The sequence below is a fragment of the Pagrus pagrus genome, assembly GCF_965226575.1.
Source record: "Pagrus pagrus genome assembly, chromosome: 10".
Classification (NCBI taxonomy): Eukaryota; Metazoa; Chordata; class Actinopteri; order Spariformes; family Sparidae; genus Pagrus; species Pagrus pagrus.
The window spans coordinates 6,139,998-6,167,136 of NC_140194.1; the positions used below are offsets into that span (position 1 = coordinate 6,139,998).

The window sequence follows — 27,139 nt, forward strand, 5'->3', positions numbered from 1 at the left end:
TTTTCGTTCAAATGGCACTTACAACCTCCGGGCTCTTAGCTCTTGATAAAGAGTTTGTCTCAGATATACTGCAATTTAAGCTGGGACTGTGGAAAATAGGCTCTATAGGGCAAATTTATTGAATGCAGACTCTATCTGTATTCACGTGGAGTCCTTAGCCAATGAGGCTCATCCCTTGTGGATCCAAACCTACTCTCTCTTCTACACATAGAAGACTTTTATCAGGCTGCTTTCCTTAACTCAAAGACGATTTCCCACACATTATGATTTATGCTTTTATTCCACAGACTGGACGAGGAAGTTTATTTATGAATACTCCTCGGTCATAATAAGGAGTAATGCACCCACTGCTTAAATGCCTCCTCATTAAGAGGTTGGGGAGAATAGGAAGCACTATAAATTTCTGGGCTGCGTTATACTGTAATGGGAAAGATGACTGCATTATTTATGTCTTCTTTTTGTGTACTCTTGTACTTATTGTAAAGCCCCCGCCCCGTCATACATCTGTCCTCCATCTGTGCTGCATTACTACTGCAATGGAGGCTGCAGGCTATTCTAGTTCAGTTAATTTACAGTAGGTCTAATTGGGAATATTGTAATACTAATTATCCGAAATAACACCTTTTGGTAGTGGAATAGTTAAAGTAGATCAGACCAGACCATTGTGCTTACTTTGTATTTGCTTTACCAACACAGAGCAGCGGCATGGCAAAATCCATATTTAAGCGTGAATGGTGCAGAAAAACAGTCACTATTATGGCAGCAGGCATGGCACGATGTTGTCAGCCTTCTAAAGCGGCGTAAGGGTGGAGTAAATTTTTTTGCGAGATGATTCTGCACAATTGAGCAGATTTCTTTTAAGCTATTAAAGGAATGCATCAAGAGTGACTGAACCTCTTCTCCTCAGCTTTTCATCAGAAACCTAATGACATTCAGCTCCCAGCTCCATTGTTGTTGTTTTTGTGTTGTAGGAGGATTGTGGGGGAAAAAAAAAAAAAAACAACAGCCGCAGCAGCACACCAGGCTGTCTTGATCCGGCCTTCAGAAAATCTCATGTCTCTGTTATGGATGTATGAGGGGAAAATGAAAAAAACAAATGAGATTTAAAAAAGAATCCTAACGGTTCCTCGCTCTGTTTTGCAGGAAGCCTTCCCAGTATGCTGCCGTCCTATAGGTGCTCGTGATATGATGTAGCTTAGCAGGGTGCTCGTGCCATCTATCATTGTTATGAAGGCTATCATGGGAACTCGCACAAGAGTCCTTTATAATAAGTGCTCTGTTCTTTCATATGTTCAGTGCTGCAACATAAATGCATACTGCCCACACAGCAAATATGAGTGGTAGTTTAGTCCTCCTTTTTCTGCTGCATTAGATTTATATACCCGTCTGTAATAGAATATATTTCAACTCTTAAATCATGAAGAAAAAGTACTATGGCTGAACTCTGTTTCTAAACAATCTTCCAGTCATTTCCATTTCCCCTCCTGCTTTGTACTTTTTTTTGTAGCGATTATGGGCATTTAGTGTGTAAAGCCTCGCTCCTACTGATCACACTGTGTTGTGTGGAGATGAAATGGTTGTAAATGTCATGCCCTTTCCAGCACAGGGATGTTGTGGCTTGAATAACACTATAAAAAGCACACCTGCCATGGTTGAATGCCACGCCAGACTTTTAACAGCTTAATTTATGCTTGGTCGCTTAATATTTTGGCCATTGTGTCAACAGTACCGTCAGCCTTCATGTCCATGTTTATGTCTTGCTGACAGCAAATAGAAACACAGACAAATTGTTTAATGGAGTAATCAAACAATTAACATCTTTCACTCTGACGGTTTTGCTGTGGGTGGAAGTTAAGTGGCAAGAATTTCACACATGGATAAGCTCAGCTAAAAATGGAAATAAAGTGTTTGCGTGTTAAACTCGTACACATAATACTGTGTTTTCTTAATATTTTCACAGCCTTTAAATGCAACTTCAATGACACTGCATAGAAGTGACACCAACTATGTTATGTCGATTAGCAGTATACTGCCTGTTAAGGAATGAAAGACTACACCCCTGTATACAGAGCCCCAGAACTCATTTTAATTGTTATTTTCTATGGTTTTTACTTTCCTCATGTTCCATTTATTTAGGACATTTTTAGATTTCCACTTCCAATGTATGAATGTCTTTAAGAATTAAATGCTCTACATAAAAAAGGGTGTGCATAATTTTGCTATTATATTATCATTATATCAGTGGCATTAATGGTCCTAGAAGGAAAATATCATTTATTGCTTTTTCTTCTGGAACAATATATTGTTAAAGTAGTTATCGTGACAGTCCTACTGTTTAAGGGGCTCTGTAACAATTTGTAGCATTTTACATGTTTTAATCACAGTTTAATAGGCCATACGTGAGCAGATTGTAACGTGACATGATAAATGGGACCTGCCCTGTCTCTCTCGGTTGCCTATACAAAACTGTGGACAATTTGTTTAAGTTGTTTAATGCTGCTGGACTGTGGATTTCTTTTTTAAGGACTCTAGTCGATTTCCGCAACAGTCCAAAGGATGTGAATTTAAGCACGCTTTCGGGTCCCTCGTCTCAGTGCCTCTCTCTGCTCTGCTAACAGAGAGCAACAGTAGCTAACTTAAGTTTAGAAATGGAGTTGGCTAACATAAACTAACGGCGACAGAGCCCCTTTAATCAAGATTTAGATTTAAAATTGAATTTGTCTTGCCTTGCGTTTCTGATGCATTTGTGCTTTGACTCATAGCAGTGCTGTGCTTTAAACTGCTCCCCCACCCCATCAGACTTGGGCACAGAGCCAGCTCCCTCACAGAGGTTATTTCAGGTTTTTCTGAAGGTTCCCATTCCCAATTCACAGAGACCTCAATTCTCCTACTCTTCAGACACTATGTTTTGAAGTCCTCAGCTGTCTGTGCTTTTGTGGTTCAAGGATAGGCCGTAGTGTCCCATGAATTTGAACCATGCCTGGTTCAAAGTCCCACACACCCTTCCAGTCTTGCTGCCCTCGTTCAATGACCGTAGCAAACCTATGTCCCGGTCCCTTCCAGGGAGACGAACAGAGAGAGCTGCAGACTCGACTCTTGAGAGTCTTGTTTTTTGATCTATGAGGCCACTGTGGAGGGTCTACTTTCTTGTGGTGTGAACCAGCAAGAATATGTTCTGGTAGACTGTATAACAATAACATTCTTTGAATTCAAAACACGTAGTAATCTGCACAGTACAGAATGTATTTTGGTATAGCTCTGTGGAACTTTGTTTCACTACTGCTGAGCTGAGATGATACTTTGTCTTACTTTTTTTTTTTCATCACATCTAGTTGGTTTTGTTATTACAAAGCCCTTCTTTGTTGTGGTATATATGAGAAAATAACTTTAATGGTTCAGGTAAAAATCTATTGTTTTGTGCAAAGGCTGAAATATGAGGGAAATGTCTGCTAAATAAAGACGAGCATCAAAAGTGGATAGAAATAAAAATATAGAATATAACACCACAGTATTTTAGCTCTTTATCTTGCTTTGAGGAAAATTAATGTGACAAGTGAATTAGACAATGCATGTTATTGATTATTATGCGTCACATAGTGTGCACAGCAGTGTGTGTATGTATGTGTAAATCTATAATAGCACATGCACAGTTTGAAAAGACAAAGAAAATTAAGCTGTCATTTCATATTATTACCACTCATCAATTAGGCTGTCAACCGGATCTGTGTTCTTCTTGAGAGCCTACGAAATTGTGGTACTTGGTATCAAAATTATGAAAAGATGAAAATTGGTGCTGTATTCTCGGTCAAGTTAGTTGGCAGTCTAGTTATTCTCTGATCACATATTTTCTGTTTTAAGACAAAGTAGTTGTGCGCCTGCTGTGCAAACCTAACATTAAACACTGATGCCCAAGAGAAGACTAAATGAACTAAGATTTTTGTAAAACGTGTATACTCATCAGCTATGGCATTCAAAAAGATATTTGTTTTATCATTGGTAAAAAAAAAAAAAAAACAGCGGCTGGCACAAGTTTTTAAAATAGATGATAGTCATTACCGCTCATCACTATTTTAAATGTCTTTTTATTTCCCAGTGGTAAAACTAGATACACATCTCAGGCTCACTCAACTGTAGACAACACATGTGCTCACTCTCAAACCTCTCAGGCGGCACAGAGGGACACAGACGTTGAAAGACACAGCCGCTGCTAATTTTGTGAACTAAGGCGCAGGGGCACAGAGCACACTCAAGTGTGCCACACCTGGGACACGCATGGCAACAGAGTGGAATAAGAAAAAGACTCCATTATCACACGGTACACCGTCAGTGGGGGTGTCAGGAGTTTGAACAATCAGGGCAAATTATCAGGATTAGGAAGAGCAAATTAATATTGTTTGTCACATGGGTGGGGGAAAGTCCTGCAGGTCAAATGTGCTGCCAAGGTTGGATGATGTCTCTTTTGAAGATTTTTTTAAGAAAGTCCAGCTGTTACCATGGCACCTGTGTGCACTGGTATAACCCCATATTTGCAGTTGAAAAGAACTTTTTTCAATTCAGGCTATAAGGTTGTGTTTACTTTTTGAAGATGAATCAGACATAATTCATAACTCTGTCTTGCTGGCATTAATGCCATAATCTGAATAAAAAATGTATTTTTTCCTTGCAGTTAGATGTGTTAACTGGTTGAAGAATGCACAGGAATAAAAAAGGGCTATGCGTGGTTTCTGGAGAGGTTTATACAGCGTGCACCTCCATCTTTTGACAAAAAATGACAAAGGACCATAGAATAGAGGTACACCAGGAACACAGTGCTGTGACCCTCTCTGAGCAGACTGCCACAGACAACACAATCTTGACACTGAAATTGCAGTGCAGATTGCCTGTGACACACCTAAGCTCTTGCACCTTTTGACCCACTGCTGTGCATGGCAAGTCACCCAAGATGCTGAACTGTGCAGGCACGGCAAGTATTATAGCACCTCAGGAAAATGCTACAAACATGGAATCCATAATGTCCTGGAAGATATACAGCACAGTAGACATTAGATAAATGTGATAATTTGCATTCACCTGCAGCCTGAATCTGTCAGGCTTCCTCCCTAGTTATAAACTGGGGAGGAAACCTGAGCAGATAGTGAGACATGAATGATTTTAATAAGTGTCTCGACACGAAGAGAGGGATAGAATGTAGCCACTGAACGTGTCAGTATTAATAGAACGAACCAGAGGAAGAGTCGCAGGGGACTGGTGAGTGAAAGACACACAGAGTAAAGGAATTAAACTGACGATTCCTGAATGGAAATGGAAGTGGAACCTATTTACGCGAGTTCCCGGAAACTAGGCTGACGGAGCCTGACAGAGGCTGTTCTGGCAGCAGCGAATTCAGCATAGGTGATGTGGAAAAGAGCAGTGGGCTGAGTTACGCTCGGCAAATGAATAATCCAGCAGCCTTACAGAATCCCAGTGCTCTTAAGCAGGCCACCGTGTGAGGAGCGTGCCGGAGGGGACAGCTGGAGGCTGGGGTTGTCTTTTTTTATTGATCTCATCACACATGTAGAGCCGAAGAAAGGGATCTAGAGGAGTGAGTGTGTCTGGTACGTGTTGGTGAGCATGCGGGTGCTTCTCTGTCGCTTTATGATGTTTAAGTGAGACTATTAAGTGATTTTTCCTCTCAAGGGGTTTTGTTTTTTCATGAAGTGGGGTTGCATTTTCTCGCTGTATGTCTGAAGGCGCTGACAGTTTCCATTTTCCTGAGCTGAGCCCTTGAAGTGAAGGGCACACACCAGGCAGGGGACGTTTTGCACATTTCCTTTTCAGTAGTCCATCACTGCTGCTGTACACCCATGGCGCCCCTTTTCAGTGCTCCTGCCTCCTCTCGTGCAACCACTGATAGAGTGACTGATCTGTGTCTATGAAAAATCAATAGGACAACCCTTTGAGTGCTCCTCACATTGATTTTTCATGGACTGTAGTTACTGTACTAACAAGAAGCAGGCTTTTCATTCCTCGGGAAGTCTGCTGTTTCATGACTCTGCGGACAACAGGTTGAAACAGTCACGATGGAGCGCAAGGGCACCATTAACATAAATGAGTGGAGGAGGAGAGGATTGTTTTTTTGTGTGACGGAGTCAAGTGCAGATAGTGTGTGGTCCTCACCTCAGATCAGAGAAGCTTTTAAATTTTTATGACATGGTAATCAAGGTGACATGCTGCCTCCAGGCACGAACTGAAGGCCAACAGCACTCAGGTTCTACTTGTGCACCACAACACCTCTGAATGCTAAACACTTAAACGTTGTCAATATTTCAGAAGATTTCCTGTTGCAAAGAGGTTTTTGTTAATTCACTCTCCAGCAATATTTTTGTCTCCCTCCTCATTTGCATAGTGCTATGCCTCATTGCCTTAGCTCTTTGTCAGATGCACTCACCGTGGTGGCACATTTTGTTTCCATAGCTTCTTTAGATCCAAAGAGCGCTGATGCTGTTCATCTGCTCCAAATGTCTGTGTACTCTACCCCTCTCCTGACAGCTTGGAAATTAACCCAGTTTGATCTCAATCCTTTGCTTTCCGCTGAGGTTGTTTTCATATATCATCGAGTCTCCTCCTGTTTTTCCTCACGGCAAGAGGAAGAGGCCCCATGTGGGCCCTGTTTCAGCAAAGATTGTGTTTACCAATGCGTCTGAATCCCTGTTAGTCTATCTGCGATCCTCCTTCCTATTTCTTGCTCAATGAAAGGTAACAGAAGCATTACATGGAGAGTTGCCTAGCTTCCTTCACCCTTAGGACCAGCACAGGCCATTGCTCTGTAATATCAGAGACAGTTAGAAGAATAATTACTGGTATAACCAATGCCTGGTGAAACCAGCCCCAACTCTGCACCGGTGTACTGCATAAGGCAAATGGATCCAACTCTCCCTTGACACCATGAATATTTGTCGCTCTGGCGAAGCATAGTTGAAGTTGGGTGTTTGCTAATTTGGTTAGCACATTCCTCCGACCAAGACAGGGATTTGAGACTTAAGAATCACCCCGGTGGGATAAATCTTAAATTAAAGAGGCACGGAGCGATCTGAAATATTTAATATGTCTCTCTTTCACACATACACACATACACACACACCCTCCTTCACATGCAAGGTCCTTTTTATCTCTCTCAGTCTCCCTTTCTCAAGGCCATAGCTTTGAATCTTTGGAGTGCGTGTGTCTGTTTATGTGCCTGTATGTATGCCTGCATGCATGCACATGTGTGAATTACTTTGAACACCAGCATGTTTGTGATTTGCAGATGCTTGCTGGATGGATCAGTGCCACTCTGAGCCAGGTTGGGCTGCGTGATGATATTCCTTTACTCTGTATGTGTGTGTGTGTGTGTGTGTGTGTGTGTGTGTGTGTGTGTGTTTGTTTTTTTGATAAGACCTGCTCTCCTTGCTCTGTCCCTTATCTGTTCACTGAAAAATCAGGAATCCTATCTTTTTTTTTCTTCTTTTTTTTTTTTTTTATGTGTGAAGCAAATGCTTGAAAATGAGATTCATACTCCCAGGCCATTTCATTTTCTGGCCCAATCTAACTCTAAACCCTTTGCATTAAGGCATAAGAGATACGGTGTAGATTCAACATGTTTTATTCAGAGACAGAATCACAGAGAGTGATAACCATCATTGATAAGAATTACAAGGCAGTAGTCATTTACCGTGACAGAACTGTATAAATTAAGTTTTATGATAATATTAGCCAAAGGTCAGGCATCAGTAGAGCCTCTATATTTCTGCTATCGTAGCGTCTACAGTGACACGTTCCTTTTGTACCCATTTCCTACTTGGTTTTCTGCGATCTACACACACACATTCTCCTGTGATATATTCCTTTCTCCTGCCTCTCTTTCATGTCTCTCCTCTCTTTTCACATTCCCACTGTGCCTTACTCTCCCAGAATAGGAAGAACTAGTCTGACTGGACACACCTTGATTTAGAATCCCTTTACCTTCAAGGTCTTTGTGCTCTTTCCCTACAACTGCTAGAACAACCCCTCTGTATTTTTTATACCACTGCAGGTAAGGTCTTCATAGGCATTTTGTTAAATCTTCGCTATTCAGCCACATAATTAGCCAGAACGTTTTTTATTTGTGGCTGTTTCCCAAGACAACAAATCCCTTGAGCTGGTGAATGTGGCCAAGGCGGGCTACATGCAGAATCGGAGCTAAGATGCAAACAAATAATTACCCTTCATTTGAAAACACTCAATTAGCCTCTGTTTCAGAGTAAAATAATGAGCTTCTCCCACTAAGCGGAACCCCAGAGTTTCAGCAGTAATTAGTCTAAAAGATGGCAACCCAGTGGCTCAGTGGACGATAATAACATGACTGTTTTATTAGCCCAACAGCAAATGCTGCTCTATACCAACACAAGAGCACATTTGCTGTGTATATAAACTGTAAGCAACAAAGGAAGCACCTATTTCAGTAGGGTTAGCATCGATGAGTGTTTTGTGTGAATAAGCAACACAGATAAAAGGAGAGGCAGCATATAAGAGGAAAGGCCAGAGAAGAGAAAGGGTTGGTGTGCTGCGTGGCAATCAATGAGCTCCGCTGTGCCGCTGACATTTCTATCTCAGACATGCAACAGAAGCAGCCTCTGAGTTCCATCCTACTATACAGAGGAAGAGAATTGTGTGCATTTAGCATTTATGCGACCGCCTCCATCAAGGTTAGTGGAATCGTATATCACTGGCTGTGAATTAAGGTGCTCAGTGTTTAGAGTGAAATACTATCATTGCTGTGTCTCTAACCAACCATTGATTGCTAGCGTTTTTCCTTGAAGGATGGGTCTGATTGATGCCAATTCCAATAAGGTAGATTTGCCTCTGTGCACTTTGCCCAAGCTTAAGGGAATACACTTAATGTGGAACTCTGTCGGAGTCAATATAAATATGGTGGACCTTTAAGCTCCAATGCTAGATACTGAATATTTGTATTCAGTTCCCATGCTGAATACTTACAAACACACACACCAATCCATGCACACACACTCCTCTTCTACTGCCTCTACACTCCCACTCTGAATATTGGAATTCTTCTGAGTCTCCCTGCTGAATTTCAGTTTGTTCATAAGCAAAATTAGATTTTATTATGTACCTTCTCCATCGCCTATCACTTGAGACAACCACATCGTCTCGAGCACGAACCAAATTTCAGGCACATTTCTCAACAAGTGCACTGCATAATTTCATCCTTGCCAGTTTGATGAGAGTGGAAAGAAAAAACTTTCCCTCGTTTCAGATCAGTTTGTAACATTGGAGAGTTGCCTAAACACTTGTATGCACATACACCGCAATGTGAAATAACATTAGGTTACAGCCCAGTGAAAGCTTGCTACATTTCTGTTTTCGGCACCGCTGAGCTGAAGCCAATCCCCTGTGGCCAATATTGACTTAACAACTGTGGCGGTAGATGGCTAGAGACCAAGGCAGCCACCATAGAAGAGAGCAGGACAGGATACAGCAGAATATGGGATGTAGGAGACACACCGTGTCATTACTTTCAGTGACCTTGAAGTGTAACAACCACTCTGACTGATAATGTCAGCAGATAGCTTGAATTCCCTGGTGGAGTGAGAGTAATACAATGATAGCAACCTCTGATATGAGACATGCTGTGATAAACGGTGGCTTTTTAACTTTAATAGCCCAACTGTTAGGTAAAGGATTATTGGGGGGGGGGGATCAAAAATTAAACATTAATGTGGTGAGTGTGCTGAAGGAATGGTGAAAAAACCCAGCATGCATCTGGTTCGTGCCTCTTTGATGCTTCACATAACTCTTGGACTGACAGAATGCTTTTGATAAGCTATGTTAATGTCAGTTGCACTCAAAGTCAGCCCGACTGTAGACTCCCACATCTGTCTGTCTCACACAACTGCACACTCTTTTAAGTTCAAAGTTGTTAAAATTACAAACTTGAAATACTTGACATTCACATCAGATGAACCCAATTTGAACAAATCTCACTTCATAAATGATGCCATTCCAGCTGTCAAAGAATTTAAGTTCTTCTTGTGATGAGCTCGGGATTCCAACCAAAAACAGTAGGAAAGTTTTCCACGCTAACTGATGATAACCAGTCTTGATGTCCACGCTTGCAGACTCACAGATCCTGCAAAGTCCACTTCAGAGGGCTGTCCCACTGTGAAGCTACAGATGCATCATCGCAATATTTCTATGGTTATATTGTGCAACATTTCTCAATATTTTTAAATCTCCTCAATAGCAATACATAAATGGTAGGACTGGGCAACCAGCTCAAACATCACAGTATTTTAAGACGATATATAGTTTCGAATAACGATAATAATGTTATATTAATATGTATATTTTCCTGCAGTTCGCACAAAATATTGTACTGTGTGATACACTGTTCTTGTCCTCCACAGAATCTCAATGGATTTCAGAACACAATGAGAAGTGTTTAATGCAAGGTTCACTTATGGACTACTTCGGAGCTCAGGTCTTTCAAAGGTCTTTTCAGAGGACCGGGGTAAATTATTGTGCTCCATATACTTTGTCTGAAAATACATCACGAGGGCTACTTTCACAGGAGTTTACAAGGACATTTTTATTGCACTCTGTCCTTTCACTATACTGCATTCACTATCTGTGAACATTAACTCTTCTGAAATATTCTTTTGGATGTCGTAAAAGGAATAATATGTTTCTTTAAGACCCGAATGCAAGGACTCCGAAGTCATTTATAAGTAAACCTCTTATTTAACATGATGCTACTCCATCCTGTTATCTAAAACCTACTAAGATTCTATTACAAGTTTAGTAAGATCTGTATTATCTATTGAAGGCTTGTTCTAGATTCACGTAAATATCCTACTGAACACGTCTAGTAGAGTGCGTTCTTGCTGAAGTCAAGACAGTTTCATACTTGCTATACTTAAGCACACGCCACTGGAAATATTTGTCTGAAGAATGTAATGGTTCTTCATGTCCACAATGTGAAGATTTGTGTAGATTTAGATTTGGCCTGAGGGAGACCTTTGGGAATGCTGATAATGTAATATTCATCTGTGAAGATACATATTTTAGAGATCATCAACTATGTAAGTACATATCAAACTCAAGTGGAATATTCTTAATTAATTTAGACTTTAAATTATTTGGACTCATTTTTATTCTAAAAGGCTGACGAGATTCAAATCATCAAAATCTCAAGTGATATATTTTTTCGGGGGAAAGGCAAAGTCAATCAAAGGTTGTGTCAAGTCGAGTCTTTGGTTAAAGATAGTCAAGTCTCAGTCACCCTGACCTGTATTTATAAAGAGAAAAGACATTAGTATTAGTAAAAAATGACTAATATAAATAGTTAGTATAACTTTATGTAAGCTTATTTGTTTCCTCATTTCCTCTCAATCAAAAGACACAAAACTAAAAAACCTAAACTGAAAACTGAACACAGACAAGTCATTTCGAGTCACTATGTCTCAAGTGAAGTCAAGTCACGAGTCTTTAACTTCTAAGTCCAAGTCAGAACTTAACTTATTTATTTTCTGTCAAGTCAAGTTGCAGGACAATCAAAACAGTGACTTGGGTCGACTTGAGTCCACATCTCTGGTGAAAGGATTATCTGCTGTCTTGTGTCAAAGATTAACCTCCAGGCTACATGAAAGTAAAGACAGGATAGAGATGGGAGAGAAACAACTAAAGTGAGAACTACCTGAAATAGCTACTTCTCCACTGCTCAGTGGGAAAGTGTAAAGGGCAGTGTGCCTCTAATGCAGACTCAGAGCATAGTGGCAGGGTGACTAATGACCCCAAGTGCTCTCAATTATTATCGCTGGCACACATGCACGGACACACACTCGCACGCACACACACACACACACCATATGATTCATTTTGGTACAGACTGTAGAAAGGCATGACTCAGCCACGCTCATGGAGAGCTACACCAACATTTCGATCTCCATCTCAATTTCCCAAGGCCCATAGACTCCAGGTCTAAATGAGGACATCAGCACTTCAGGAAATAGGTTTGTCCCAAAGAAAAGCCACCCCAGCGCAGCACAAATTAGCCTCCTGCCCTGCCGCAATCAATGTGAAAGTGGGTCTCATTAATTTCTTGGGTCACACCTCAGTCTTGCATTATTCAAGGCTATTTCCTTTTGCGTGGCTTTTGACGTTATTTGTCTCGACGGGTCGCCTGTAAGGTCAGACGCTGATCGTCTAATTTACTGAAGCTATAACAGCATCAACTGAGTGTCTCCAAGGGGAACACACTGTAATAGTCATACAATTTCACCTCTTGGCAATATATTGATATTATGTTATAGACTTTGTCTCATCTTAGATATTGGATATTGTTAAATTGTGATATGGCATAAAGCCTGGATTTAAAAGGCTGTATTACAGAAAGGTGATGTATATTTCTGAACTTACCAGACTGTTCTACTTGTTCTAATACTTGTCTTTACTCACTTAAGTGCTGTTTGCACAGGACTAGTATTACCTTGGGATCTTGAGTAACTTGTGATAACTGTGGAGGACGGCTGTGTCCATCACATATCACCCACCATATTTCACAAACCTTCGTATTAGACCTGTGTGAATCGGCATTTCAGTGACTTTATATGTTTTAGGTTTTTTTTCTTAATCTAGTTTATTTCCCAGGGACAGTGCATATAAATGAATATTACTATAAATATGCAAGAATTAGCCAAGGGGCTAGTTTTCATCTGTAGTCCCTGTGGTTTGGGGTTTTATTTCTTTTTCAACATCAGTTTTCTGTTGTCAGACAGCTGAACAAGGAAGAATCTGTTGAACAGAAGTCAATAGCTGTGAGACCGGCTATATTGACATTTAAAAGTGATGGCAGAGAAGGTTACGAGCAACAAAATGGTGTCATATTCAAATACACACAAGTAACACATGCTGAAAGTGGGTAAATCAGCTCTTAACTATCTCAATAATGTGCCTGCTGGAGAACAGATGCTTTGGTTCTGAAAGTTGATGTTACATGGATCCTTGACATTATATCCAGGAGATAATGTCAGTATGAATAAAATACAGACTTTGCTTATTCTGTGAGTGCACCACATGAAACAGAAATGTGAGGTGGTAATTTCTAAATCACATGAGGTTCTTTGGTAATACTAGTACTGTGCAAATAGGGTTTTGGTCATTATACCCACATTACTGAATTTTTCAAAAAATCTCATTCTGTTAATATTTTGTAAAAGTACCAATAGTCATCCCTACAATATCATCGCAATATCGAGGTATTTGGTCAAAATCTACTGAGATATTCAATTTGGTTGCCCAGAGATTTTGTGATATAGCCTATAAATTACACAATATTATTTTAAGCCCTATCCTTTTGCAAAAGCAGCTTTATTCATCTTTTCCACACATAAATGTGTGCAACGTGATCTGCAGGGGGAAAAAATATAATTTTTGTATTACACTGCGTAAGTTAAGACTGATGGTCACTTGGGTTTATGTGGAAATTATCACAGCAAGAGATTTAAAAATCAAGCCTTAATTACAAATATTTGACAAATGAAGTCAAATTGGCCGGCACTAGGCTGGCAGCTTTATATCAGTGCTGCCAGGCTGCGCCTCTGAGCTCCATCCTTCCAGTCTGGTCGGCTCGCAGACAGCCAGCCGGCAGAATCAGCCTGCAGCCCCAGGAGAGCCTTCCATCCTGCTGCGTCTGCTCTTCTCCTCCTCACAAACATCCATCCTGCCTGGTCGGCCTGTCAAACCCAGCACCCACATCCACCCTCGCCGATCCCTTCGTCATCCCACCCCCCTCCCCTCTTCCTCCGCTCCACTGAGCTTGTGAAGGTGAGCCAGTCCCCAGTGGTGCTACTGTACAGATTGCGATGCTTCCTCTTCAAATGGAAGCTGCTCTCTCTTGTGAATACCCATGCAAAGACTGGCAGGGCTGCTCCTCGTCTTCCTCCTCCTCCACCTTTTGTTTGGTTATTTTGGTGTTTTATCACACATTTATCTCTGGATGTCTGTATTATTTAGTGTCTCGCTCTCAGGTCAGTTGTCCTTGATCTTGACTAGGGGAGGAACAGGCTGCTCTGTGTGTCACTTAAGAGCAAGACTGACAAAAAGAAAGCACTCCCTGAGGCTTTAGGCCAGTTTGGTGACAGCTGTCAGCCAATTGCTTGTCCTTAAAAGCCCTTTTATGAGCAGGACGTGTGAAAGAACAATGACAGCGGCATGAGGAATGCTTCAGCCCAGCTCTGAAGGGATTCTACCTCTAATGGATGTGCCTAATCATTTTTCATAGATAGCGTCCATCTGCAGTTGTATAATGGATGTCTTTCTGTCTGTGCACATCTGTGTGTGTGTGTGTGTGTGCGTGTGCGCGTGTATTAGTGTGTGTGTGTGTGTGTGTGTGTGTGTGTGTTTGACATTTTCTCCAGTCTGCAGAGAGCCGTTACTTTACCCCACTTACAGGTTAGCATCTGTTCCTCTGGGTTTTGTTGCTCTGTGGAATAGACGGGCTTGTTTATAATTCTCTCTGAAAAGCTGAAATATGAATCGGAGGTCTGATCAAATCCTTAGTTCAATAGATTTCTCACTCTAAACCGACTTGTGAAAATTTAAACCTCGTTTAAACAATAATAAGAGACCCATTTTGTTAGGATTCAACGACCACAACTTTCATGTGACTTTTACAGCATGTCTACGGCAAAGACTCTCATGATATGTTATGGGTGTTAAAATAATGGTGGTTGTAGCTTTCATAATGTTACGATGCTCATATTTCCATCAACCAGCGCAGTAACAGATGCTCACTTTGTGCTGAATATGGACAGAAAATGCCAGGCTCCAGTGTCTGTCTGTCTGTCTGTTTCAGCTCCTTCCAAAATGAACTCTATCTGCACGTTTGCTCGCGTGTGCACATGAATGCCTTGGTGAGCACGGAGTGTTATCTGGCCGTCCTGTTGCTGCAGGTGAACTCATTGCCTTTCCCTTTGTGTTTGTGCAGGTTTTTGGAGATTATTATCACTTCAGGCATCATGCCGTGGAGAAGAGGGCTTTGTCTGGCCACAGGGGGATGCACATCAAACTGCAAAAAGAACCACAGGTAAGACTGGTGTCAGCTCTCACAGAGCTCATTGCTGCACTCCATGTTGGCAACAAAAGGCCAAAAGACAGATTGGATTACACATCCAGAGTGTGTAAATCGCAAGAGAAGAAAAGGATGCCAGCACCAATGACAGCCTGTCAAACTGTGTATTCTTTTAAGTCCACACCGGTCCTTCCATCTGTCCCCCTGACCCGATCCGAAGTACCATGTAGCTGTAAATGTGCAAATTAAACACAACCCAACAGCTGGGATTGTCTCTGTGTTTGGGTTTGCTTTTTCTCCAGTCTTGTAAAAAATGTTTTTGCACCTAAATGTTAACGAGAGAGGAATATTGGCATGCATCCATAAACAAGAACATTTTCCATCCCTGAATATCATCGTCATTTGGACATCTGGTTCTGAATTTGCACACAGCCCGACCACAAATTTATACCTGGCATACTGTAACTCTTCCAAAATCTCATTTTCTCTGTGGACCAGATGAGTCAGCTTGGAGATGCCAGCATAGTGGAGAGAAAAAGGAAAACCCCGTATTGATTTTATTTCTTAAACTTAGAAAGGATTAAACTCATGTCAAATACGGGGAAACTTGCTTTTTCAGGAAGCAGGTAATTTTTTTTCATAGACAGTGATTTTGAAAATAACGGTGGAAGCTAGAAGAGTAGGTGGAGGAGGGCAGAAAGTACTTATTATGTCCAGTTGTACATCAACCTTCATGAATAACAAGAACCCTTTTCTGGTTTTAGAAAGGTTATTGGGTTTCTTTACTTGATGCAGTTAATGCACTGGCTGGGAACGAAATTGTTGGTGAATTTCTGTTAACATTTTTAGACGGATTAAATTCACACTAAAAACATTACTCTTGAATATTTATTACAACTATCGAAACACAATCCAGCAGTGTGCAGATTAAAGCATGTCCTCCTCAGCCACCCCGTCTACGGGAGAAATAATCCTTGAGGAAACAAAAGATATGATCTTGAACAAAAAGGCATTTCATAGTACATAAATATGCTAATAAAATATGGAATTTATGGATTATTACACCGCTGCCTTGTTAAGGCAATAGGAGATTTGCTAACAACGTGTGTGCATGCATGTGAAGCAAGAACTATAACAAGGTTAGTACATTTTTCAAGTCTAAGATTGTCATAACCATGTCCATGGATTTAATTGCTTTAATTCACAGTAGAGCCACTGAGGGAGGGAATGTTTTTTGTGGACAAAATGCCACACCAGTCCCGGCAACAAAAGTAGGGATGCTCCACAAACTTCACTGTGAATGGTTTTCTCTTCACCTCCACTGTGTGCGGATTCTTAGTGAAGAGAATCTCAAAACCAAATCTGTTTGCGTTGCAAGATACAGTAACACGAGGGAAAATATGTTCCTTTTGTGATTCGGATGAAATCTGCCATACATCGTGTTTATATTGTGATTGACCACCAAAGCAATCATCATGACTGTATGCTGTCTTGGCTTCACAATGGTGGAACGTGCTCCCCATTGATATGAGGTCAGCAGAGACTGTACACATCTGTCGTTGCAGACTGAAAACTCATCTGTTCAGACTGCACCTTGGCCCATGAAAATGAAAAAAATATTTGTTTCTTAATGTAGCAGATGGAGCAATGTGAAGCAGTTTAGCTTATTTGAATGTATTTGCATTATTCGTGCGATTTTTAGATTGTATCCACACAGTTGAATGACTTACAGTAAAGTTGCTTTGGATAAAAGACTCAGCTAAGTAAATGTAATGTAATGTAGTTTGATCGAAATCATCACAAAAAAAAAAACATCAAGCTGTTTTCAAAAGATTTTCCCTGTTGATGTCAAAGCCAATTAGCTGTGGTTACACATAGACTTTTTTCATTCTGATTGAAGATTTTAGGTCAACTGTTTACATCGGATGTGATCTAATATCGTTTGGATTTCTCATGCACTGAAGCATTTAATCGGAGTAGCTTTGTGAAATGTGCAAAAGTCGTCTTCCTCTACCTTTCAGCACCAACCCACTCAGCAGTATCCCTTTGGCACATGATTGAGTAGCTCCCTGCAGATGGATATCTATCATCTTACAGAGCAGTAGTTGCCATTTTTGCAATGCCTACGAGGTCTACAGGTTGTTATTTCTCATTTTCCTACCATGCAGGCATCCAATAATATTCAGTTCTTAAAAATGTTGTATCAAAAACAAACTCTCTGCAGAGGTCAACTTAAGCTTGGAAGTTGCCTTTTTTCGGAAGTGGAAAATGTTTCATCCCTATTGCATCAAGACTGAGGGCATGCACAAAAAGAGTGCAGCATGAATACTTTGTTATTAGGTTAAATCGTTTCCATGGTACTGCCCCTCTGCAACGAAAATTTTGAAAAACTGATTGAGATGTTTTTATGAATATTATTCATGGCTACTGATCAGCAAGCTAGTTCTATAACTGTCAACCAAGGCAACATTAGCAGGGAATAGCCACAGTATGTGTGCAAGAGTGCAGTAGGCACCCTCTCTTTCAGTGCTGCTGCCACCTGACGCAGCAACACGCTGCTGCCATGTTGAAAACAGTGGAAGCAGCAGTGGTAATTGCTGCTATTTAAGAGCATCTTAAAAGGTACCTGACTGGTGCTAAAAGGGGGCATTTAAGAAGTGGGAACAGACTTGGGCCATCTGTAACAAGGCAGGCCTGCCAAGTAGAGCCCAAGGACTCCTCTCAATATTTCCCGAGCCCAACTCAAGCTGGCTGGAGAGGACCAATGTGATCTGACAAGATCCGACGCCAAAGACATCATTAGTGAGATATGGTGACATTCACTGAGGCCAGTGTCAGGGGTCAGGATAAATGGACGTTAACAAGGGTCTGAGAGCAGATGGGTTCAGAGGTGTCTGCCTGGGAGAAGGGAGAGTATTATGGCACTCAGATGGTTGTAAGATTTGTTTTGAGATATCCAAAATAAACAACAAATCAGATTTAGTATGGGCAGTGACAGAGGCATGGATTTTGTCATTGTTGCCGAGGAGGATTTAATGATGTAGAATACTGGATTTTAGAGTTGTGTGCACTGCCAACTTTTTCCTCACTCGAATCGTGGGTCTAAGGACAGAGGGTTGTTGTTCACTGTACGGTTTGTAAAGCCCACTGAGGCAATTTGATTGTGATTTTGGGCTGTATAATTGATTTGATTTGATTTGGTGGGGGTTAAAATGCAGAAAGAACTGTTGGCAGAACCACAGGACTTGCTAGAAACAGCAATAGAAAGTTGAAATCCTCCTACGAAGTGCCTGGAAAAGAGCAGAATTAATCTGTAAAATGGAAAGAGAGGTTAGCTGTGTGGCTAGATTGCCTTTATTTCCTTTATTTGCTATATGCCATTTGGCAAGTAAGAGAGCATCTTGAACTTAAAAATTCGAGCCCTAACAGCAGAGCCGAGGAGATGAAGACGTATCCACTATGAAGACATTTTTGACAGAAGACATCTCACAGGTTCATCTGAGCCAGTAGTTCAAGTTAACACTGTGCTTAAACCTTCAGTTACTCAGGTCGTCAGGTTTCTAGCTAAGGAGCAACAGTTTGTCCTTAGGTTACTTACACACCCACACAAGCAGAAACGGACCAAATCTAAGGCAAAGCATGACTACTGCCAAAAAACATCACAGCCAAAGTGAGTGGGTTTGTGTTTACGTGTGTTTATTAGTGTGCATTTGTAAATTTGTGTGTGTGCGTGAGACCATCTGATCCCTGGAAAAGGGAAAAGAAGAGGTTCAGTCTCACCTACTTCAAAGAAAACACATTTAAAACGCAGTTAAACATAATGGCTGGATTTGGATTAGTCACTGCTAAGCTTTGAGCTTGTTACAGTGTTTCCTGTCTGTAATCTGGCCGCTGTCTCTCACATTACCCCTATTGTCCCTTTTCCTCTGCTCGGTGGTGCTAACATGCCGCTTATCACCATCCCCTTTGAATAATCACACAGCGGCAAGATGACATTGGCAGCTGCATAAGCTTTTACCATTATGCTTGTGAGGGTTGTTTGTCATCTCTCCACTCCACGCTGCACACCTTCTCTGTGAAGGAAAGAATCGATTTGTTTTGGGGTGGCTGCTGTTGGTTTTGTACAAACGGCGGTGGAAGGCAGCTTACTGCATACTGTGTTTCAGAGGGACCTTAGCCTACAATACATCTCTGTCTCTCTCTCTTTCTCTGTGTCTCTCTCTCTCTCTCTCTATCTCCCCCTTTCTCTTCTTTTGAAGGCCTTACTATTACAGGAAAAGGCTTGCAATGTTCTGTATTTTTCTGACTGTCACCTAAACTCATAAAAATACTAAATCAAGCAGGTCGTCTCTCAATACTCTCAGACTTCCACACTTGTCCACTGATTCCCACCGAGGACGCAAATGTTTAAAATGAGATTTACCCGAGTGACAGGAGGAAATATTGTGTTCGTCGGGGACTATGGGGACTGCCGATTATTTTCAAGATCAATCGATTAACAGTTTAGGCTTTTGCAAGTTGGTTATGTTCTTCACATGTATCTGTCAGCAAAATTGCACAAAAACTACTGAATGGATCTCCATGAAACTTGGATGGATGATGGGTCTTGGCGCAGAATAAACCCCATTAACTTTTTCTTGATGGACAAAAATCAGGTGTATATACTGTAGTTGGCTGGGCATCAATGAGCGAGTATAAAGTGCACCACTGGGCCTTGAAGACGTATGTACTCTACTGAGTGCTGTTCTAGTTTGCAATGAATCTTCTTTTGATCAACTAATTGATTAATCGACTAACCCTTGGAGCTCTATCCACACGTTTTGAGCAATTTAACTGAAGACTGAGGGTGTTTTTCACATTAGGTACGATTGTTTTGTACTGTGCGAGTCGGATCAGTTCTGAGTCTGGGTCCCTGATTTGAAAGCGCCCTTAATGAGAGATTCCTCCCTCTCAGATTGTTTGATTTGGATTATTTTTAGAGGCTTAAACAGATAAAATTATCCAGTAATTCACAAGGAAAAACATCAAAGATTAAATTAATTTCTTAAAAGTGAACCATGAATATGTGCTTTTCTGCTCTTATATTCTGTTTATCTTCTCACAACCCTTCAAATTAATCTTGTGACCCCTCTGGAGTGCTGTGAGCCCCAGGCTAGAAACACTGATTTACGGTACGAGAACATTAATCGGGATCCAGTCCAAACAAACTACAGTGCCCATGTTCATCATAATGTGCCACAGTGGAATAAGATTTATCAGGCTTTAGATACAAAGACAGTATTTTTTTAACTAAATCAGTTTATTGTTGGTTTGAGGTCTTTCCATGGGATTTGTTGGTTAAAAAAAAAAAGACTTGTCCTTTAACATTTATTTCTCTGTAACTTTTGGAACACAGATCTATAGATCAAAGCGCAGTCTGCCTTTCTCACAGTCCTCTGATTTTTCAAACAATACCAGCATGGCCTCTCCTTAGTCATCAGACAGGAATAGCCCTCAGGACACTGTGCAAGAGATGGAACAAATAGTTTATTGCTCTAGTGGATTACAGACCTAGACCTTCTTCTTGTCTCATGATTGCTTCTTTGTGTGGTTGTGTTTTGCTACTCTTTCTCTGTCCTTTTCCCTGACCTCAGGGTGGTTATCAAATCGTACCTCTGTGTTCTTATTTAGCACTCCATCAGACTGACTTGGCCTTCAGGAAAATATCAGTAATATCTGTTAGTCTTTTAGAGTAGAAATTCTTGCTGGAGTGGTTGAATGCCTTCTGCATTATTCAAACGCATAAACAAAATATGCTGTGTAAAAGTGATGTTAAGTAAGCTGTGAGCTGAATGCACTTATGTTAATCATTTGCATTAATATGCTATATGATGATGATCATGCATCAGATGTACTTTCTCTCTAATATTAATGTGGTGTGCAGTGGGCAGCAGTGCAACGAGGTCAGCCGTGTGCAATTATAATGTAATGAAATGGGATACATGTTAATTAGTCTAGGGTCACTTGAATAAGGTTAATGACTTCATTCTCTAAGGCAAAGTTTTCAACTAGGTTAGGAGCTTCAACAGACTCTGAAGCTGTGCTGAACACGTTTTCTGCAGACCACGTGTTACATAAAAAGTCAAGCAAACACAAAAGCCTCACAACTACGAGCGCCTCTGACAGCAACAAGGGGAAAAAGAAAGAACTGACTGAAAAGAAGTGAAATACTTAAATAACAAGCCGTACTTCCAGAATCTGCAGGGCATTGTAAAGGAAATTCACACGTTTAGACACGCTTCGCTTGAGTGTTCTTAATAGAAAAGCGAGAACCACTTTAAGCTTTGTCCCCTTCAGCAAAAAATCAGCAATGGATGCATTTATCACTGACAGTAATAATACACAGCAGCATTTGCTTAAACAGCTGCAGATGATAAGCATCTCTGCTGTAGTTTCACTCCTTCTATACAGCTCCCTCCTACAGTATTAGTTCAGTTCCAGTTTGCAGTTAAATGATTATTTTAATGTTTTGTTTTACAATTATAGAGAAAACACATTTGTTGCTTTTGGTTCAATTTGAACAAAATGTAGTGTTTCATTAAAGCAGTGACAACTTGATGTGTTTTCAAACCTCACTACTAACAAATCAATTGTTTTCTTTGTTAATAATGAGTTGCAGACAAGTGTTTCTTATTCTTAGGTTACAGTGTGTGTGAGCCTGTCTGATTCTGTCTCAAAGCTTAGTTATGCAATGCTAAGTTGTTAGGACACATGGTAAAATGAAATATTTGGCAGTCTGGAGGTGACTGGTGAAGGGGGTCTGCTGACAGTTTGACAGTGGCCACATCGTGAAGCGGTGCTTCTACATTCACCCACAGGTTTGCAGGTGAAACATGACAAAAGCTCAAACAGGATATTGTTTTTATCATCTAGTATTTATGTAATCTGTGTTTAAATATTTAACCATCGACAAAAATATCAAATTCTATGCGTGTCCTTACTTATTCTTATTACTGGCAATCATGCGCACAGAGCAAACTACCTGTCACAATAAATCGACAATACAACACAAGCATGAAAATAGAATAGAAAAATCCTTCATCTTAACTGGCAAGTGGACAGACATTAAATGATTTGCTTTTGTGCAGCTTTTGGCAAGCTTGTTTGTAACAGTTTGATTTAATTTTTTTTTCCCAACTTCTGAAACCAAACAGTAAAATGTCAGTTTCTATGTGTGATATTAGCAATTACTGTCACCCGCCCTTAGCGGTCTTGTGTGAACCCCTGCAGCCTCTAGGACTTCAAAGGCCCCTACTCCGCCATGCTGTACAGTAGCCACTTTCTCTCTGCATCTCAGGACTGAAATAAATTAGATTTGCTTCACATCTCTGCTTCTCTTTCTCGTTATTACTTTGTGAACACAGCTGGGGCCGTGTTTTCCATGTTTACAGTCTGTGGGACACGCCAACACTTTCTGAAATTAGAACATTACTAATGGCACAGAAGCATGTGAGGATAAATGTGTGAACCATGAATTTTCTTTGTGTGTGTGCATCTGTTTGGGCACCCCAGGTCCTGTGGGCGGAGCAGCAAGTGGTGAAAAAAAGGAAGAGGAGGGATGTTTATGAAGACCCAACAGACCCTGATTTCCCCAAGCAGTGGTACCTGGTATGTGGTGGTCTCTTATCTTTATCCATCAGTTTCGACAAATTAATTAGTGCATTAGAAATGTTAAACATTCATTTGTGCATTATTTCTAAAATGGCAGAATATTTGCAGTAGCATGCTTGTTGTAATATAAACAGTATTACCAACAAAGAAGTTCAAGTATTGTAAGTGCTGTCAGTAGAATTTATAATGATTTTTCATCTTTGTATTCCGCACTTTCAATATTGAAGCTACAGAGAAGGTCCCTGTCTGCACTCAGATTTATGAATAACAAAGTATAATAACAAACGACCTTTTTTTGCTATGCAATTATTTCTGATTAAACATTGAAAGTCTCTTCATTCAGCCCTGTCTGAGCAGCACATCACTCAGTATTTCCAGCTCTGCAGGAGCTTGTGAGGTTACCTGACTTAAAGATGTATTCATTATCGAAGTGGCTGAAGTTATTAATTCTCTTATGATCAGTCAGATAAGCATAAATTGAATTGCTGTCGTTTGGACTGACCCTGAAAGGCTCACTTACTTCAGCTTCACCGCCGCCAACACAAGGTTTCCTCAGCAAAATGTGTCATACGTTGCATCCCGGGATGCTGAGTTGAATGTAAAATGAAATGCCAGGACGGATCGTATACTAAGCTGCATCACCTGTGAAACGTTGATAGAAAATGGTCCTGGCTCAATGTCTGTTTCGTTATTCACAGCTTTTCCCAGAGATGCTTCAATTTGCCCTAATCTGCCCTTCTTTCCTTTTCTATATGCGCAAAACCTCTGTCACAGCAGCGGATTAATGACAACATTGACTATCCCAGACATAAATCACCAGTGAATAGAAGTTGTGAAACCACCTCTGCCATTCAGCATTAGACCTCTAATCGTCTGAGGACTTAAACCCTTTTTTTTTTCTATTCCACACAGCTCTGACTTGCAAACCAAACAATGATGGTTTAGCTGAAGGTATTGCCAACATTTTGCTTTGGTAATGCAGCTATTTTAGTGTATTTAAAGAGCTTTTCTATTCGTTTATTTGGGTTGGTTTATCACAAACATTTACTTAAAAATGTGTATTGAACGGTGTCTGCACCAGTTCAAAGACTACACCTAGGAATTTAAGCTTACTTAAGTATGCAGGCGTTTTCACAGAGGTTCACATGCAGGAGTGGTGCCCTGTGGAGAAAAATCAGCAGGAAACAGAGGAGGGGGCAGACAAGGTTGTCTGTGATGTTTTTCCCATTCCTCCATCTACCTTATGTGTTTATCTGGAACCATCTCTTTCACCTCCGGCGCTCGCTTGTCTTCATACTTCTCACAGTACGAATTTTCCATTGTTCAACCAAATCATGTTTAACCACTCTGTATCTCCTATTTGTCTGTCTCCCATTTCTTCTCGAAGCTTGCAGCGAGGCAATTCTTTTTCTGTGAAAGAAAGGCAAATGCTCTCACCTACATCCCTGACCTGCAACAGGTTGTCTCTCTTTATTCTGACAGCGTAACTATTGCAGGATGCTCTCATCGGGCAGCCCAGCCTGAGGAAGCAGTGGCATTGGCGAGCTGATGCATCAAAATTGTATTTTAAGTGTTTGTGAACCACCTCTGATCTTCCCTTTTACGTCTTTTTTATTTTTGTATTGAGCATTTCTGTTTTCCTTTTTATCACTGCGAGTGAAAGTTCTCTGCAGATGAGTTCGGCTGTTCTCTTTTTTAGAGTTTGCCTGGCAAGTGTCAGTCTCCGAAGATTGACGACTGAACAACAGTCTTGTGTCTCTTCCAGTCCACCCCAACACATCAAGACCTGAATACCAGAGTAGCCTGGGCTCAAGGCTACACAGGAAGAGGTGTAGTGGTGACCATCCTAGACGACGGCATTGAGAAAGACCATCCTGACCTCATCAACAATTATGTAAGTGCAAATTACCTCCTTATTTATAAACAGCATTGACAGGTAAAGGAAAATAGTACATATTAGGGCATAGTACATTTTAGGGAGAATATAAAATTTGAGATAAAAATTGAGATAAAAAAAGTTGATCTTGGTAGTAAATTTACATTATCCGGATAATCGTAAATTGGGATAAAGTAGGTTCCAAACTAAAGATGTGTCAGACTCTTCATATACAAACCACATGTGACAGAAGTAGCCCCTCTTTAAAGTTACATGGACAGACAGACCGACAGAACTATAGATACATAGATAGATAGATAGATAGATAGATACTTTACTGTCCCCATGGGGATATTTGTCTTGGACTCAAACCCATTCAACACATATGGGCACACAACACTAGCAGACAGAAGAGCTCCTCATTTTGTCTAGTGTGGGAGTGACCTCCTGTCAGAATTACACCAATCTGTGTGACGGTCGCTCTCTCCATGTTTGTCTGTGTTACCATCATACAATTTTCGACCTAGATCAATAAAGAGTGTGATTTGCGTAACAGAGAAATAAACAATAGAGCATATTGTTAAACACAAGATTTTTACCATCATCACACGATACTTAAAGTCAAACCACACAGCCCTACATCAGAGTTAATCGAGAACTTTAGGAGCATGTTTAAATTACGTGATTAACATTCTGATCTTTTTCATGTCTCTCCCAGGACCCAGAGGCGAGCTATGATGTTAATGACGGAGATGCTGACCCCCAACCAAGATACACACAGCGGAATGAGAACAGGTAATGAAAGCAGCAACACAATGACAAGCCACGGCTTCAAAGTGAGCTTTAAACTTTATGGAAATTTGGTACAGATTGACAAATCTGGTGGCACCTGATTCATTTCGCTATGAAAGTGGGCATGTGCATTCATAAAATGAGAAATAGATTTGGACTGAGATTTTCTTTTCTATACTGAACTACCCTTGTCAAACCCTTGTTGTTTTTGACTCTGTACTATTTTGCTACAAATGTTAGTTGACAGGGCTGACACTGGTGAGAAAACGCAGTCTATACAGCCTTTGGACCAGTGCTTTTGGCTGAAGCATTTACATTTAGCAACCAATTATTAAAGTTTGAAAGCGCTGGTGCAGTCATTCTGCAAAGTCTTGAAAGATCTTTCTCTTTTTTCCCCTCTTGCTTCAGTACACAATCCAAGCTGCTGTAGCTGTATTTCAAGGTCCAGCCCGTACTGCCTCACAGCCTGTCTGGCACTTATTTGTTGCTAATATAATAGTTGTTTACTTGCCCTCAGTGATTCTTGCTCTTCCCTTCCAGTCTTTGTTGATCGCATTAAAACGCATTCGCCCCAATTTAACGATGGAACACTAAAGCTCCAGCGAGGGCAAATCCAAAACCTTCACCCTCCTCCCTTCTACAAACACCATGGTTCTCCGCCTTAGTCCAATCCCCCCTGGAGCAGATGAGAAGCTACATCCTGCCTCTGAAATGCACAGCAGGATTTGTCTCAAATCTCTCTTTTCTGGGATGAGTGCCACCATGTCTTTTTGTAGCTGTTTGTTGTTTTGTTTTTGTTCTTTATTTTGGTTTTCAAAGCGCAGCATCCACTTGCAGTTGGTCAGAGGGAGACGCTAAGTAAGCCTAACAAGTTTTCGTGAGATTGTACAGACTACTGTGTGAGAGTAGAATTATCTCTGCAAGGTTGTTCTGATTTAAACTTTCACGTTGTTTATCTCTCTAAGCTGCCTCTGTTGCACAGGTAGCCTTTGTTTTTTTTTTGTCCTCATCTGAAATGTGATCTATTCATCTACAGCATTTACCCATCTTGAAAGAGGGTAGCGTCAGCAGGTTTTTGAGTGGAAGCCTTGTTTCTTGTCCTTGCCGACAGCTCGAGCAGCCATGCAGATCGACCCCAGCCCTCTCTGTCGGTATAAAGTAGAACCCACTCAGTCCTGCTGATGGAACAAAGCACCACTGGAGGGGATTACTCCCAGCCTCTGGTTCACTTCAGCTCCCCAACTGCACCATGCTATTACTTCAGAAAGACGCTCATAATAAAAACAAAGAGTGCATAGATTTGCTCTTGCACACACACTCTTCTACCCATGTCAGAGGAATTGCTGAAGCAATTATCTTGGATTGGATCAATTTATTGGCAGAGAATGAAAAGCAAGGGCGTGTCTCAGTGTGTACAGCGTGGAAGCTGCGGTGTTTGGCGTGGACAAATTATATCCAATGAGTCATGTAAATCACCACAGAGTAGTACTGGCCGACAGTGAGTAATGCTCCCAACCCCCTCACAATGAGATTATATGAATAAATTCATTGGACAACAAAAAGCAAAGAAGAGTGGGAGGCGGGTATTTTCCATATCCACGAAGGCCAGTTCATTTGTACTGATGACATGCAAGGCTGATTTTTGAATTCTCATCTCTGACTATTTCCATTGAGATGCTCTGTCCTATTAAGTTGGCAGCTCTGGCAGATGATTGTTAAAGTGGGTGCAGGCA

General features: G+C 40.9%; 1 protein-coding gene across 2 annotated transcripts in view; it reads left to right on the top strand.

Annotated features, from left to right (window-relative positions):
- furinb (furin (paired basic amino acid cleaving enzyme) b) overlaps positions 1-27,139 on the top strand; it is an 84,636-nt gene that overhangs the window by 27,860 nt on the left and 29,637 nt on the right. For both annotated transcript variants that reach the window (XM_084365045.1, XM_084365046.1), the window contains 4 exons: positions 15,005-15,103; positions 22,640-22,735; positions 24,504-24,632; positions 25,333-25,409. In XM_084365045.1, coding sequence (XP_084221171.1) covers positions 15,005-15,103; positions 22,640-22,735; positions 24,504-24,632; positions 25,333-25,409 — 401 coding nt within the window. The remainder of the gene's footprint in view (positions 1-15,004; positions 15,104-22,639; positions 22,736-24,503; positions 24,633-25,332; positions 25,410-27,139) is intronic.